At 34.0% G+C, this 16,523-nt stretch overlaps 9 protein-coding genes across 9 annotated transcripts; 6 read left to right on the forward strand and 3 right to left on the reverse strand.

The window, feature by feature from the left end:
- Nucleotides 1-158: 158 nt before the first annotated feature.
- On the reverse strand, nucleotides 159-852 carry AC631_03431 (uncharacterized protein; the record flags this gene model as incomplete). Its single annotated transcript, XM_015612260.1, has 1 exon — nucleotides 159-852. A coding segment is annotated over one exon (694 nt), but the record flags the coding sequence as incomplete, so codon positions are not given.
- Nucleotides 853-986: 134 nt separating this feature from the next.
- AC631_03432 (uncharacterized protein) lies at nucleotides 987-2,423 on the forward strand (the record flags this gene model as incomplete). The annotated part of the gene is made up of 1 exon (XM_015612261.1): nucleotides 987-2,423. One exon carries the CDS (start codon nucleotides 987-989, stop codon nucleotides 2,421-2,423), a length of 1,437 nt encoding a protein of 478 aa, XP_015466885.1.
- Nucleotides 2,424-2,832: 409 nt separating this feature from the next.
- Nucleotides 2,833-4,701, forward strand: AC631_03433 (DUF2264 domain-containing protein; the record flags this gene model as incomplete). Its single annotated transcript, XM_015612262.1, has 1 exon — nucleotides 2,833-4,701. One exon carries the CDS (start codon nucleotides 2,833-2,835, stop codon nucleotides 4,699-4,701), a length of 1,869 nt encoding a protein of 622 aa, XP_015466886.1.
- Nucleotides 4,702-4,926: 225 nt separating this feature from the next.
- AC631_03434 (uncharacterized protein) lies at nucleotides 4,927-6,522 on the reverse strand (the record flags this gene model as incomplete). Its single annotated transcript, XM_015612263.1, has 1 exon — nucleotides 4,927-6,522. One exon carries the CDS (start codon nucleotides 6,520-6,522, stop codon nucleotides 4,927-4,929), a length of 1,596 nt encoding a protein of 531 aa, XP_015466887.1.
- Nucleotides 6,523-7,379: 857 nt separating this feature from the next.
- AC631_03435 (uncharacterized protein) lies at nucleotides 7,380-8,624 on the forward strand (the record flags this gene model as incomplete). The annotated part of the gene is made up of 1 exon (XM_015612264.1): nucleotides 7,380-8,624. The coding sequence occupies one exon, from the start codon at nucleotides 7,380-7,382 to the stop codon at nucleotides 8,622-8,624; it is 1,245 nt and encodes a 414-aa protein (XP_015466888.1).
- Nucleotides 8,625-9,010: 386 nt separating this feature from the next.
- On the forward strand, nucleotides 9,011-10,081 carry AC631_03436 (NAD(P)-dependent alcohol dehydrogenase; the record flags this gene model as incomplete). The annotated part of the gene is made up of 1 exon (XM_015612265.1): nucleotides 9,011-10,081. One exon carries the CDS (start codon nucleotides 9,011-9,013, stop codon nucleotides 10,079-10,081), a length of 1,071 nt encoding a protein of 356 aa, XP_015466889.1.
- Nucleotides 10,082-10,766: 685 nt separating this feature from the next.
- Nucleotides 10,767-11,714, forward strand: AC631_03437 (dihydrodipicolinate synthase family protein; the record flags this gene model as incomplete). Its single annotated transcript, XM_015612266.1, has 1 exon — nucleotides 10,767-11,714. One exon carries the CDS (start codon nucleotides 10,767-10,769, stop codon nucleotides 11,712-11,714), a length of 948 nt encoding a protein of 315 aa, XP_015466890.1.
- A 1,031-nt stretch (nucleotides 11,715-12,745) lies between these two features.
- AC631_03438 (uncharacterized protein) lies at nucleotides 12,746-13,324 on the forward strand (the record flags this gene model as incomplete). The annotated part of the gene is made up of 1 exon (XM_015612267.1): nucleotides 12,746-13,324. One exon carries the CDS (start codon nucleotides 12,746-12,748, stop codon nucleotides 13,322-13,324), a length of 579 nt encoding a protein of 192 aa, XP_015466891.1.
- Nucleotides 13,325-13,788: 464 nt separating this feature from the next.
- AC631_03439 (uncharacterized protein) lies at nucleotides 13,789-15,030 on the reverse strand (the record flags this gene model as incomplete). Its single annotated transcript, XM_015612268.1, has 1 exon — nucleotides 13,789-15,030. One exon carries the CDS (start codon nucleotides 15,028-15,030, stop codon nucleotides 13,789-13,791), a length of 1,242 nt encoding a protein of 413 aa, XP_015466892.1.
- Between the last annotated feature and the right edge of the window lie 1,493 nt (nucleotides 15,031-16,523).

Consider the following 16,523-nt stretch of genomic DNA (forward strand, 5'->3'; position numbering starts at 1 on the left):
TTCTTGATGCTCTTTAAAATTGTAGTAGCTAATATTTTGCAATTGCTCATTCTTTTCATCGTCCATTCTCTGAAAATAATGATTAGGTATTAGAGTCAAATGATGTGAGTATCTTCCTCTATTTAAGATATTTGCAAAGTGACCACAATCTCTCAAACGTTCATCATCATCCCGAGAACCATAAATACTCAATACAGATGTCTGATTTGTTAACTGGCATAATTTCGAAAAGTCTAACTCAATGTGTTTCTTCAGTGTTTCAGGTTTCACTGAAGTATATATATATTCGTATTCGTCAAGTTCTTCACTAAAAAGAGTTTTATTATGAGATTTGAATGCATCCAGATAGAACGTAGAACAGCAATTGATTAAATTTGGTAGAATTATAGCTTTTTTTCTATCTTTCAAACTTTTAGAATAGTATAAATCGTTTTGCTTTATTGCCCAAGCAAACATCATAGCTGCACCATCCAAATATCCTATAATTGACCACAAGTATAACTGTAGGTCTTTCTTAGAATTTGTTATGTATTTGACAGCAGCATCAATGTATTCGGCACCTTTTTCCAAAAATTTCCAACTATTCTGATTTTCATTATTTGGTACCTTTATCCGTAAACTGTATAAACCTAGTTTAGATGATAGGAACGAGGCTAAGCTCCTGATGCGAGTAGAATTATAATCTTCATCTTTCCCTGGTATAATCAATACAGCTTTTTGGGTAGGTGGTGAAAAATTATCTTTATACGGAGTCGATGAATATAGGAATTCTGGGCTTCTAATAACACCTACAAACTCCTTATCTATTTCAACTTCTTCTTCAATATTATTTTTACACAGTGTCTTCGGCATTAATATTAGATTAGCATAAACTAAATTAATCCCGCGTGGTGCAGCTTGACATCAGCCTGTTTTTTTTTTACGTCAAATTCAAAGGAGTTTTCTTTTAGAAATTACATTTTTAGTCTTCCACATTAAAGCCGAAAATGCCAGACTCACTAGAACAGAGGAGGTCGCTATCTTCTTATTTTCACTTGTTTGTTGACGAGATAGGTATAAAGACATTAGCGAAATCTGATAAAGATGTGTTCATTATTCTTTTATTAAGGATGCTTCGATTGACTGGATTTGGTGCAACCTCTTTAATATTGGTACTTTATTTGAAACAAATAGACTTTGAAGAACAGTTTATTGGAATGTTTATGACTGTAACATTTATTGGAGATTTAATTACAAGTTTTCTTTTGGCAGTAGCTGCAGATATCATTGGAAGAAGGAAAATCTTAATGTTAAGCTCTATCGCAATGACACTTACAGGAATCTGCTTCGTTCTATTTGAAAACCCATATATTCTTACTGCTATTGCTACTATAGGTATTTTAACTCCCTACGGAGGAGAAGTTGGGCCATTTCGATCAATTGAACAGAGTTCATTAGCTTCATTAGCCCCTCCTGAGCAACGATCTGATGTTTATTCATGGTATACATTCCTTGGCACATTCTGTGCAGCTATAGGATCAATTGCATGTGGAACTTTGGTCGATTATATGAATGTGCATTTAGATTACTCGCTAGCGTCTAGCTATAGAGTCGCTTTTCTTGGTTATACTGTTCTTTCATTCCTTTCAATTATTTTGTCATATTTTATCTCTACTCGTATTGAATGGACTTCAGAAGAGAAGGCTAAGAAATCTCAAACTTCTAAGCAAGGAAGTACCGAACAGGATGAGACAACCCAGTTATTGGAGCCAGAGTTACATTCAGAATCTCAAGATCAACAAGATGGCCATGATCAAAATCAGAAAAAGTCTAAAGAATCTGTTTTCAAATTTATGCCAACGTTACATAAATCTATTCTTGTTATAGTGATAAAATTATCATTATTATTTGCACTTGATTCTTTTGCTTCGTCATTGATATCATCGTCATGGATTTCATACTATATAAAAGAGAAGTTTGATGTTTCGGCATCATATTTGGGTTCAGTATTTTTTGTAACTGGTATTATTAGCAGTTTCGCTTCGCTCTTAAGTACTTCGTTAACAAAACGTTTGGGTCCGGTCGTAACCATGGTTGTTACCCATTTACCTTCTTCCATTCTTTTGGCACTCGTACCTCTTCCTACTTCATTGAAAGTCACAATGGCAATCTTGGTTTTACGATCATCTACCCAATCTATGGATCAAGCTCCCAAGCATGTCTTTCTAGCTACATTAGTTCCATCAAGTGAAAGAACAGCTGTGTTTGGCTGGGTTAATGTTGTCAAAACTCTTGCCCAGGTTCTTGGACCAACAATCACAGGTTTTTTCACCGTCTACAATATTCAATGGGTTTGTTTCGTTATTGCAGGGTCTTTAAAGGTGACTTACGATGTCGGAATATTAGCCACATTCTTATCCTATAATCGTCACAATGATCATTAATAATAGACCAATGGTGTCAGGCCTAGCTAGGCAAATTTGTAATAAATGTTTAGTGCCAATATATATATATATATATTACGCAATGTTTAGCCTTAAGGCTTTATTAATAACAACCCAATCTGGGGGAGTGATAATATTGCAAATTAACCTAGCGAGTAGATATTACTTTCTTGAGACTGGTTACATTAAAAAATATATTCTCAAAATCTCAACGGTTAGTGGGGTAGCCACTAAATCAATGCCCCCACCAAACAGTGCCTTCTCTTTAGATTTAATCCATAACTCCTCTTTCGACCACCAGATTATTTGCAATAATGGGGAGAGTTACCCAAAGCATATATTATTACTATAAATATCGTTTATTTGCTTATTTTTGGGAATGAAACTGATAATTAGAAACTTAACTACAATGAATAACTTATCAAACTTTAATGCATGGGCAAATAACCCTCTCAAGACAAGAAATGATCTCGTACAAGCCCTTCACCAACAATTGGATCCATTGATTCCCGCTTTCTCCGAGGATGGTGGTGCAGTTTGTTTAGCTGATTCTGGGGCTATATTCACAATGGAAGCAGCAGAATTAGAAGGTTTTGCCAGGCCATTATGGGGAATTGTTCCATATGTTTTTGGTGGTGGTGAATTCAAACATTGGGATCTCTTCAGAAAGGGTTTGACAAATGGAACAAATTCCAACCATCCAGAATATTGGGGAGATATTAAAATTTTAAGTATGAAACAACAGTTAGTGGAATTGGCAGCTGTTGGTTTTGCGTTGTGTTTCGTTCCGGAGCATATCTGGAATCCGTTAACAGATGAAGCCAAGAGAAATGTTTCCAAATTTTTACTTGAGGCAAGAGAAAATGAATTTAATCATTGCAATTGGAAATTTTTTAGAGTTATGATAGATTTAGGTTTAGAAAAAATTGGGATTGAATTTGATAGATCCTTGACAGAAGAATATTTCGAAGACCTAGAAACAATGTATATTGATGACGGCTGGTATGGTGATGGTGTTAACTATAGAATTGATTATTATAACCCTTTTGCATTACATTTTTATGGTATGATATATTATTTCATCAAGCATGATAGTGATCCAGAAAGAAGTAACATATACAGAAGTAGAGCTGAGAAATTCGCAAAGCAATTTATTCATTGGTTCAGTGATGATGGAGCTTGTATACCATTCGGTAGATCTTGCATATATAGGTATGCTGTTGATGCATTTTGGGGTATGATTGCATGTATAACCAAGCCAAACGAAGAGCCAGTCATTCCATGGGGTGTTTTGAAGGGTGTGTATTTAAGAAATTTACGTTGGTGGTCCAAGCAGTCTGTTTCTTTCTATAAAACTAACATTTTATCGGTTGGTTACAGTTATCCAAATCAGTTCATTTGTGAAGCTTACAACTCTCCTCAATCGCCATATTGGTCACTTAAAGCAATGTCACCTTTAATGTTACCAGAATCTCACCCGTTCTGGGCTACCCAAGAGGAGCCATTGCTATTAGAAGATGCTAGCTTTAGAGTACCTGGGATGTTTATTTCTCACGCTAAAGGTAACACTATTGCATTGTCAAGTGGTCCTTACCATGATTTCGCTAGACACTGGGCTGAAAAGTACTGCAAATTTGCATATAGTACTAGATATGGTTTTAGTGTGGAAAACAACCTAAAAGAATTTGAATTAGCTACTCTTGATAATATGATAGGTTTTAGCTTCACTGGCAAGGACTTCTACTTTAGAGGTAAGAATAAATCTTGGATTTTCAAAGACGGCTTGTATAGTGAATGGTCGCCTGTGAAGGATATTGAAGTCAAGACCTGGATACTCCAAAGAGGTAAATACCATATAAGGGTGCACAACATCTTTAATAATTCCAATGATGCTGTAGTATCTTTAGAAGGTGGCTTCGCAGTTTCGGTAATGCGTAAGAAGAAGATTGATATCATTACTAATTCTGGGTTAAAATCTATTGCTCAAATATCAACTTCTGATGATACCAGTTTATTGATTAATTTATTAAATGAAAGAGAACCAAGAGCATGTGAGCCAGATCCAAATTGCAATTTAATATCGTCAAAAGTAATGTTACCACAGTTAAGAGGGTCAATCCCAGCTAAATCTTCAGCTAATTTTGCTTGTGTTGTCTACGGTCAGCCTAAGGACAGTTCCTTCTCGGCCGATACCTTAAAATATTCCGTAGATATTCCAAATCAAAGAGAGTTAGAGGAATTAAAATCTAAGGCTCACAGAGTGTTATGTAATGTTTAGTTTAGCTTAATAGTGCGCCAACTGATATATCAAACTTAGAGAGATTTACTGTAGCTCTCTAATCAAATAAGAAATTTCCAAAAATTTAGGCTTATCTCATCATGTTAATCTTAAAATCGTAAATATTAAACTTTAAACTTCTTCTAATAAATTATATTAACATCATCTACTTGCATTTCTAAGTATTTAGGACGTGTCTATCTTCGATCTGATATACAGCTGTTTTTAATTATATTCATCTTCATCAAATTTATCAACCATGATTGCCTTATCTGCGGCGTATTGCATATCTGAAATATCCTCACCAAAAACTTGAGCCATTTCCTCTAATCCTAAGCCAAATGTCTCAGGAAAAAAGAAGTATATTATCATTGCTTGAATAGATAGCCATACACAAAATACAATATAATATCTCCATTGAATGGCATCCATACCTAAATTGTTGACATAATTATTAAATAGAATCCATCCATTTGTACACATTTGGTATAGAGTAGATGCCTTACTTCTTAATGCGTATGGTACAATTTCCATAACATATGTGGTACCTATTGGAGATGACATGTGATAGAAACCAAAATGAAAATAAATGATTGCAATAATAGCTCTACCTATTGCCTTATTCTTGAAGTCCTTTTGTTCATTAATTGCTGATAAAATAATCCAAATAATAAACATTAGGCACATCAGAAGATAACTTGTCATAAATAACTTTCGACGCTTGAGCTTACCACATATAGATGCAAATGTTAGTGACCAAACTAACCCATATATTGTCAAACCAAGGTTAATCTTCAATTTCTCAACTGGTTCAGTAATTCCAATATTGTTAAGAACTATTGGGAAGTAGTAAGCTGTTAACGATGAGCCACATAACTGTTGCATTGATGGTACTACTAGAGATAGAAATAATCTATGCATATTCGCCTTTGTTTGAAACCAGACATTCCAGGTGAATTGCTTGCCAAGCTTCTCTCTGTCGATTGCGGCCGAGATTTCAGCCATTTCGAATTTTACTAGTGGACTTTCTTTGTCGCCCCCAGCATGGTATTTAGTTAAAACTTCAAATGCTTCTTCAGATTTCCCATTCGCAATTAGCCATCTAGGGGATTCCGGTCCTAAGATAGCTAAAATTAATTCAATTGTAGGAAATAAAGCTTGGAGCAAAGATGGTAACCTCCAGGACCAATTGTTGTATTTCATACTCGATATATATGGACCCCAGGTAAATAAAGCTGCTAAAAATGATCCTACCAGGAAACTCGCATATAGAAAACTTGTCATTGCCGGTCTTTGAGATGGGTATGCTGTCTCTGTCAATAAAGGACCAGCACCTGCCGTCGAAAGACAGACACCAAACCCAAGTATTATACGAGCTGCAAAAAACATTCCATAATTTATTGCACCTGCTTGTATACCTGAGCCAATAATAGTTAAAGACGTACCAACAATAATTATGACCTTTCTTCCGAGACGATCATTAATAAATCCAGTAAACGGAATCGCCCCTAATGCCCCAATTGCAACACCGTTACTTATGGTACTTAACACTTCACCTGAAGGGTTATTAAAATATTCAGACCAACTTGGCAATGTCTGTAAATTACCCATCATACTACCATCATACCCGTAAGTGATACATGCAAAAATAGCACTCAAAAGATATATATTCAATTTCAAAAGATGTGGATATCTGAACCACATTTTGGTTAACTTAGGTGTAACGTCCTCCAATTTGAGATTTTCATCTTTATTAAACTGTTGCAGGCATATAGAATCCTCTTCTCTTACATAGCTTTCATTTTTTTTACTTGAAAACATGAGAGCGTCTATTTAACCTATTATACTGTCTACAGCCGTAAAGTTTCCACTTTCTAAAGACAACTGTTTAGAATATCTAAAACCTGCAGCCTCTGTTCGTAATTACATTACACTCTGAACCTCTATCGTTTAAATAATAAAATTAGTGTCAAACCTCTATATTTCTTTTGAAAAACTTGGTGGGGTGGAGTTAATTTCATTTTGGGACGTCCACATGTGGGGAAGATCGGTTATGATTCGTATAATGCGAGGATTAAGGTTTAGCTGTGGGTTACAGTGATCTCTTTTAATAAGTGCAGGACCTAGTAAGATCAACGGTTCTTTCGGAAATATCGTTTTTAGTGCGAGATTAGATTATCTATTAAACGGAGTTATGTGAGAAAACAATTTCAAACTATTTCAGTGTTATAAGAAAAAATGGCGCCATCTCTGATCTTAGTTCTCAATAAGTTTTTTGAACTTCAATATTGACCTTTCAAACTAAATGAAATGAACACAATTAGTGAATCAGGTGGACTGATAGTTCAGGTAGTCTTCTCAATTAATATTTGCTGGAATGAATGAAACCTTACATTTTGCAACGTTTTCCTCGTAATAGGGACCTAAGAGTCAATATGCAATAAAAGATGAACCGGTTGGTTGGCCCACTTAATGTCAGCGAGTGCAATCGTCATAGGGCTTTCGATGGGTTCATATTAATCAGATTCGCACTACTCCACAAATCCCCCACTGAAGAAACAAGTGGAGACGTAATAAACATTACCTGAAGACAGGAGGTATATAATTGAAGCATGTCCTTCAAGAATACCAAAATCTAATGCCTTTGAAGTAGATTTAAAGCAAATAATTATTCAAGAATGACCAAACCAACATCCGCTCAACCCTACTTAGACGAAATTAAGGATAAATTATACGGTGATTCTACCGTAGCAAAGATCTGGGGTATTGCATCCCCAGCCTTAAGTCAACCAGAACCACCAACTGGATTCCCAAACTATGCTCCTGATGGAAAATATGTCTTGAATGATGCCGACTATTGGACCTCGGGTTTCTTTCCTGGATCAGTTTATGCATTATTAGAAAGAAGTAAAAATTACCCCGATTTCTTCCCAAAGAATAAGATTAATGAAGTCAAATTGGAATTTGCTGCTAGATGGTGGGCAGATCCAATGGCGTCTAGAGCTACCACTACTACTACTCATGACTTGGGCTTTATGATTGCACCTGCGTTCAAGAGAGAAATGATCTTAACCAAAAGCAAAAGAAGTGAAGAAATTTTGATAACTGCAGCCAACTCTTTAGCCTCAAGATTTGATGAAAAGGTCGGATGTATTAGAAGTTGGGATGATTTACCTCCAATTAAGAAGGACCAAACACCTAAAGACATGGATAAGGACTTTTTGGTGATTATTGACAATATGTGTAATTTGAACTTATTATACCTTGGAGCATATTTAAGTCGTGACCTCCGTTTATCAACTATCGCTACCAAACACGCTGAAACTACTTTAAAGAACCATTTCAGAGATGACTGGTCATCGTATCATGTTGTTCAATATAACAAACAGACAGGTGAAGTAGATTCCAGATATACCGCCCAAGGCTTCGCAGATGAATCTGGATGGACAAGGGGCCAAGCTTGGGGTATTTTAGGTTATATTGAAACTTACTTCTGGACGAAGGATAGAAAATTCCTAGACGCTTCAAAGAATATTGCTAATTATTATATATCAAAATTACCTCAAGATGGTGTTCCACCATGGGATTTTGACGCTCAAGATAAGCATATTCGTGACGTTTCATCTGCTATGGCTGCTGCTTTAGGTATGATTAGAATTTACGAAGTCGAGAAAGACGAAGAATTTTTAAAGAAAGGATTGAAGCTTGTAAGAGATTGCATTAACCTTTCTTACAATAATGATGCTAAGCTAAATGATGATGGTACTGTTGAAATTGGAGCAACCGAAACAATTCTAAACAACTCTACTTATATTCACAACCCTGCATGTAACATTGATATATATGACCATGGTTTAGTTTATGCAGATTATTACTTCTTGGTAATTGGTAACAAGTTATTACAGTTGGGCTTGTATGAATAAAGAATATAATTATTTAGCGGCTGATAAATATTCTCAATTAAAATAATTATTTTTTGTAATCCCAAGATTTGTAAAATAAGGACATTTTGAAATCAGAAAATTTCAAAACCTTTCCTTTACGTAATAATTATGAAATTGATAAAACTGTAACACAGAGACAACATTTGAATTTCCCAAATTGCCAAATAGAAATCAGAGAAATATTGTATGTAATCATTTCTCAGTAAATAGAAACGTTTGGTGAAAAGTTGTCCCTATAATTCATTACCCCACCATTTTAATTAAATGTCCACCCCCACCACCAATATACCTATAAATACAATACTTTTTCATCTTATTTGGTATCAGATGTAGTTTATTACATCAAGAAGAATACTTAAGCAACAATGACACAAGGATATCAATTTGAAGGTTTTGCTGTCACCGATCCAAAAAACTTTACGGATGTTACAAAAATTAAATTCACACCAAAAACTTTCGAAGAGTATGATATTGATATTAAAATCCATGCTTGTGGGGTTTGTGGATCAGATATTCATACTGCTTCTGGAGCATGGGGTGAAGCTATGCTTCCAGTCATTGTAGGACATGAAATTGTTGGTGAAGTTGTGAAGGTTGGTTCAAAAGTTACTACTGTCAAAAATGGGGATAGAGTTGGTGTTGGTGCTCAAGTTTGGGCATGCTTAAAATGTGACGTTTGTAAGTCTGGAGAAGAAACATATTGCCCACATCTTATTAATACGTATAATGATAAATATCCAGATGGATCCATTAGTTACGGAGGATACCTGTCTCATGTTAGAGTTCACGAATATTTTACATTTAAAATCCCTGAAAAATTATCTACCGAAAATGCTGCTCCAATGCTTTGTGCTGGTATAACCACTTATGCTCCATTGAAAAAGAATACTCGTCCAGGTATGAAAGTCGGTATTGTCGGTATTGGTGGATTGGGACACTTTGCGATCATGTGGGCAAAGGCCTTAGGCTGTGAAGTTTATTCCTTCTCAAGAACCGATTCCAAGAAGAAAACCGCATTGGAATTAGGGGCTGATCACTTCGTTGATACTACTGCGAAGGACTGGAACAAAGACTTACAATTCAAATTAGATTTGATCTTATCGTGTGCAAGCTCTTCCAAAGGCTTCTCTATTGGCGAATATACTTCGATGTTGATCATTGGTGGTAAGTTTATCAGTGCTGGATTACCAGAAGCTCCATTTAGTGTTAATCCTGTTGATTTATTGAAAAATGCCTGCTACTTAGGTTCGTCACATTTGGGTAACAGACAAGAAATGATTGAGATGTTAAATCTTGCAGCTGAAAAAAATATTACTTGTTGGAATGAAACTATTCCAATCAGTAAAGCTGGTATTAAAGAAGCCCTTGAGAGGAATTGTCAAAACAAAGTCAGATATAGAATCACATTGACTGATTATGATAAGGAATTTCAATAATGATTCATTATTATTAACTTCTAGAATTTTATTACATACATTTTATTTGATATTTAATCGCATTTTTTTTAGTTAGTGTTTAGAGAGTTGAATAAATTTTTCTGGCTTATTTTGAAGAATTGTACGTATTTATTGTAACTAAACTTCTCTTGAAGATAAAAGTCACATCTGAGGGAATAACAACAAGGTGAATCTTGTAAATTGTCCTCAGACTACAATTGTACACATTATTTCTTAGTCCAAATCATTTCAATTGACTATTAATATATTTAAGTTTTTTCATTATCTATGTCTAAATATTTACTTGAAGGAAAATGAATAGAAATCTATCAATCACTGCGAGAATTTCGGTGGGGGAGGAGAGTTTTTTCTCAGAATTATACATTCACAAAATCAAAGCATAGTATAGAAAATATTGCTGAAGAAAACCAAAGAAAGATGATTGTTCAAAAAGGTACAGAAAATGGCGGAGAGAATATTCGGAAATACTCTTCTGAAAAACAATAAATCTGAAAGATAATACAAAACTTTTTAAGTGGCCACCTTCCTCCCCCTCCCCCCACCAGAATACTTAAAAAAGTGGGCAAGAAAAATTGTGTAGTATTTAGAAACTTTTATAAGCCGGGGAATATCCAAAGTTTTTAAGAATTATTTTAATCTCTAACTTACAAACTTAAATTAAATAATGACAGTTGCTGAATCTTCCATTTTACCAAGAGGTATTTATTCTCCGATCCCTACATATTTTAAAAATGATGGTAAGTTTTCTTTAGATACAGAAACCCAAGTCAAACATGCTTTAATGTTATACAAAAGTGGTATAAACGGATTAGTTGTCTCTGGTAGCATGGGTGAAGCTACCAATATATCACCTGCTGAAAGAAACAGTGCCTTGAAGAGTCTTAGGAAGGCTATTCCAGACAGAAATTTCAAACTTATTGCTGGAATGCCTCCAAGTAGTATTGCGGAAGTCATCAAGGAGTCTGAAGAAAGCAAGAAAAGCGGTGCGGACTTCATAATTGTTTTGGTTCCTGGATATTTTGGTACTAGTTTGATCAGTCAACAAGGTATTATTGATTATTTCCTTAATATTGCTGACTATTCCGCCTTGCCTATTGTTATATATAATTATCCGGGTTCCAGTAATAATGTTAACATCACAATTGATACTTTTGAAGTATTATCTAAACATGAAAATATTGTCGCTGTTAAGTTAACTCATTTCAATTTAGATATTTACACATTATTAGGAAATAATAAGGCTTATGAAACTAACAATTTTAGACCATTCACTGGTTTAGGTCAAGTATTGATTCCATCTCTTGCTGTTGGTATGTTCGGTGCTATTGATGGATTATCAGGTATATTTCCAAAAAGTATGTTAAAGCTTATGAAATTATACGAAGATGGTGAGAAAGAAAAGGCTCTTCAATTACAGTACATTATCACCAAGGTTGATTTAATGATTAGTGAATTAAATGTTGTTGGAGTCAAACAACTTTTGAAAGAAGTTTATGGTTTTGGTGAAATTGTTTCCGGTAGACCACCATTAAGTAAGCCAGTTGACTTAAAATCTTTCAAGAAGTATGAAACCGATATTAAGAAATTAGCCGAAATTGAAAAATCTTTATAGGATATTAGGCTAAAATTATTTTTGCATTCTTACTAAAGCTAGTACTTTTCTGTCGCTTACAAGAGAAATGAACAAGGTGGTAAGTTTAATCATACTCATATATTTGATATTATATATTTTTATAATATAGCTAATTTCACATCCATTTTTCTAAAATTAAGTAGTTTATGTGTAGTTTATTGGCTAGCTACTACAAGGGTAGTAGACTATACAGGCCTTGCGCTATCCCGATGAAAATCTGTTGCAACTTTCTATTTATCTATGATGTGTTACCCGGATATTTATATACAAAATATCTAGTTCAAAAGACACTATTAACACAATTTTGGTAATTGTAGTCGAAGTATATATTTATCTTTCCGTATAAAAGAAACTATAAGATAAAGGTTCATTAGTAATATTATATATTTTATCTGGAATTTTGGCAAAATATATTCTTTTTAAATAATTTTGGTGTATTGCGAAATAAATAGGGTTTTGCAAAACTTTGCAATTAATACTATCAGAGATGTGACAATTCTGAGAATGTTTTCTGATTAATTTTAAATATTCCTTCTATTTAAAAGGAAGCTATTAAGGGTTAACGTGTATCAAATTCAAGATGACTTCACCTTCAGTTGTCTTTTCTATTAATAAATTTATCTTTAAAGAGCAACCAAAAATATATATTGTCAAAGTTAAATAGGGAAGAATCGAAAATACTATTTTAATCATCAGATACTACTTTGATAAACTCTTTGACTTCATCATCAGGTCTCACAACCATAGTTGTGCCTTTATAACATACTTATCATATTCAGTAATTGATGATAGTGGCTTTTACATTTGGCAGATCTTGTACTTATAGATTTGCTGTCGATGGTTTCTGGGGTATGTTAGCTTGCGTTACAAAAGCTGACGAAGAACCCGTAATCCCGTGGGGGGTATTAAAAGGTGTATATTTAAAAAAATTGCTTTGGTAGTCCAAGCAACAGGTCTCTTTGTTCAAAAATAACATTTTATCAGTTGGAATCAGTTATCCTAATAAATTTATGTGTGAAAGTTATACTTCACCACAATCTCCTTATTGGTCCCTTAGGGCATTTGTATCCTTACTTTTACCAGAATTTCATCCTTTCTGGAGCTCCAAGGAAGAGCCATTGATATTGGATAGGGCTTCTCTTGAAGTTTCGGGAATGTTAATTTCACATAACAAGAGTAATACTGTCGCGTTAGTCAGTGGGCCATATCTGACATTTTTAAGACATCATGCTGAAAAGTATAGTAAGTTCACTTACAGCTCACACTATGGATTCAATGGGGAAAATAATTTGAAAGAGTTTTCGAGTGCCTCACTTGATAATATGATAGGTCTTAGTTATACTGGAAGGGACTTCTATTTCAGACACTCAAGTAAATCTTGGATTTTTAAAGGTGACCTCTACTCTGAATGGTCACCCAATGGGGCCGATAAGATTGAAGTGAAACTTTGGATTATTCAAAAAGAGGATTATCATATAAGAATCCACCACGTATACCAATGGACGGAAAATATAAATCTCCCAAGTGAAGCCGATTTAGAGAGGTTGAAGTCAAATGCAGTGCGAGAAAAATGTAACGTTCCTTCTTAGAGCGACGAAATAATGAAACTGCAAATGTTAAAATTGATGTCAAAATTCCAAGATAATTAGGATAGATACTTAATTGTGAATAATAATATTTAGTATTATTTTACATATTTGAAATTCAATTCTTTCTGCAATTTTTGTAGATCGAAAAAGAACTCTTCACAATAATATATGTTATTTTATTATTTTTTTTACTATATTCTAAAATTTTACTGATAAGCATCGTGTCCTTCAAAGTATAAGTAATCGAGTATTAAATAAGAAGCAATTAAAATTGCTTTTAGTGATTAAAGTGAATTTGGTTTTTTTTACCCTCATTTGGTATTTTGAGAATATACTTGGGATTATTGGATATCTCTTACCTTACAAACAAGTCCAAGGTTCTATAAATATAGTATATATTTATCGAGGATAAATGGGTATAGTGTTCCTTTAGATATGGTTAATGTTATGATTATGATATTAAACTATTTATAAAGTCCAAGTTCTAATAACTTGTTTCCAATCATTAAGAAATAATAGTCAGCATAAACCAAACCATGATCAAATATTTTCCACTCTTCGACTACATCAGGATTATTAATAAATGTAGATTTGCCTAAAATTGTATCAGTTTGTCCAAGGTCTACAGTACCATCATTGTTCAAAGTAGCCTTTTTGTTATAAGCAAGTTTGATACAGTCATTCACAAGTTTTAAAGCATAGTTTAATATTTCTTCATCTTTAGTACATTCATAAATTTTGAGCATACCAAATGCTGCAGCCATACCAGACGAAACATCACGAATATGTTTGTCAGGTGCATCGAAATCCCATGGTGGAACACCATCTTCTGGCAACATTGACAAGTAGTATTTGGTAATATTCAATGCAGCATCTAAAAATTTTTTATCCTTTGTGTACATGTAGGTTTCTACGTAACCTAATATACCCCATGCCTGGCCCCTAGTCCAAGCCGATTCATCAGCGTAACCTTGGAACGTAAACTTATCCTTAGCTTTACCTGTTTCTCTATCGTACATCACAACATGATAAGATGACCAGTCATCTCTGAAGTGATTTTTCAAGGTGGTTTCAGCATGTGTAGTTGCAATATCTGCTAAACGGGAATCACCACTCAACTCCGCTCCCAAATACAAAAGATTTAAGTTGCACATATTGTCAATGATAACGACTAAATCTTTATCAAAATTTGATGTTCTACTGCCTTCTCCCTTGATTGGAAAGAGCTCATCCCAACTTCTAATACAACCAACCTTTTCATCGAATCTAGAAGCTAGAGAGTTTGCTCCCTTAATTAAAACTTCCTTGGATTTTTCACTTTCGCTACGCAAATATTCAGTTTCGAAAGAAGGAACAAGCATAAAACCCAAATCGTGGTTATCAGTTTTGTTTTTATGTTTGACCATACCTTCGGCCCACCATTTTGCTGCATATTCCAACTTAACTGGATTGATTTTCTGGCTTGGGAAATACTCTGGGTACTTTTCGTTTCTGGCTAATAAAGTGTAAAGAGAACCTGGAAAAAATCCCGAAGTCCAAAAATCGGAATCCCTACAAGTGTACCTGTTTCCTTTAGAATAATCTGGGAATTCAGATGGTGGTTGGGGTTCACTTAATGCAGGAGTTGCAACACCCCATATTTTTGCAACGGTAGCATCACCGTATAAATAATCTTTGATTTCTTCTAAGTAAGCGTCTCTAGTCATATTTTTTTTATCTGATTAATTGATAATTAGTATATTTAATTCCGTATGGAGAGGGTTTTGGTTCCTTATAAACCAATTAATCTATGGGGTAGGTGGGGGAGGGGGAGATATTTTATTTAATAAAGATAGTGGGGGAGTGGAGGGATTACTCGCTGCGCTTTTCGTGTTTGCAATATAAATGGTTTGCGGATTTTCGCTCTAATGAAAGAGGGTGAATTCGACTGAAATGAGTGCTTTTATTAGTAGACTTAGGGATAGTATGGTATAACAAGAGATTAATTTACTTACTCAATATTAAGAATATCTTATTTTAATTTCCAAATAGGCTATGACACTATAAGTACAAATAATGTAGCGGTTCATTTGTTTAGTACATGAAAGATAATTTTTCCTTTTTTTTTTGAGATTTGATTGATAGAGTATACATCATTTTAGAATCTTAAACATTAGAATTAACATCTAGTACGATATTTTTTTTTTATTTCTAGTGCAAATTTCATCTACTCCTTTTAGGAATCAAGATAAAACTATCTTAGTTAGAATGTTCTGTAACTTATTATAAAAAGCAAATTGATGAAATTTGAATTTGTAGGAAAAATGTTTGCAACAATTTCTAAATAGAGGATGGGGGTACACAAAAGAAAGATGACTTATTTTCACACTAAAAATTTCATTTATTGGGTTTTTAATAGAAGAACTGTTTGGCGGCTTTCCTTCGTTATTGATGTTAATTCTTCTAAATTTATTCCAAATATTTGAAAATTTTTCTTATTGCTTCTAAAGAACAATTTCTTTCCCGTTGGTGTGTAGTGGAATCTAATCCGTTCGAACATAATATACGTGGTTACTTCAAAATATTTGTAATAAAAGTGATTTTATATTATAATACACAGTCAATTTTCACATCTTATCTTGAGGGTAAGATACACCACCTTGTTTGGGCATATCATCCATAGTCTCCAAAACCAAAATTGATTCATCCCACAGAATTAATTCGTTTTGGATTTTACCCTTCTCAATATCAAGTGCAATAGCATCTGCCTCGTAATATAGACCCCATCCATGAAATCCCATTGCAGGAAATGCTTTTTGATAGACTTTTTCTCTTCATCTTTAAACTCAATCTTATAACTTGTAGGTATAGATCCACTGCCGCTGATAGTAAGACAACCAAATTCACATTATAATCTAAAAAAAGATTCTGCACTCTGATTATATAGTAACTAGTCGCTATGGAATGCCTTCCATTAGAATATTTGAAAATAGCACTGCTGATATAATCAATATCATTAAAAAACTGTCTGAAAGCATTTTACTTCAAATGGCGTATGATTATCACCTAAATAATTGTCCAAGAAGAATCTGGCACAAGTTATTGAGTAGATAACCCCACCTTAATGTAGGCATTGAAATTACCATTTTTCTAGACAACTCAGATATCTTCTTGTTTAATGCTATCTGAGAAAAAATAACTTCCATTAATAATCTAGCAG

This window comes from Debaryomyces fabryi (genome assembly GCF_001447935.2).
Source record: "Debaryomyces fabryi strain CBS 789 chromosome Unknown contig00074, whole genome shotgun sequence".
In the NCBI taxonomy this organism is placed as follows: Eukaryota; Fungi; Ascomycota; class Pichiomycetes; order Serinales; family Debaryomycetaceae; genus Debaryomyces; species Debaryomyces fabryi.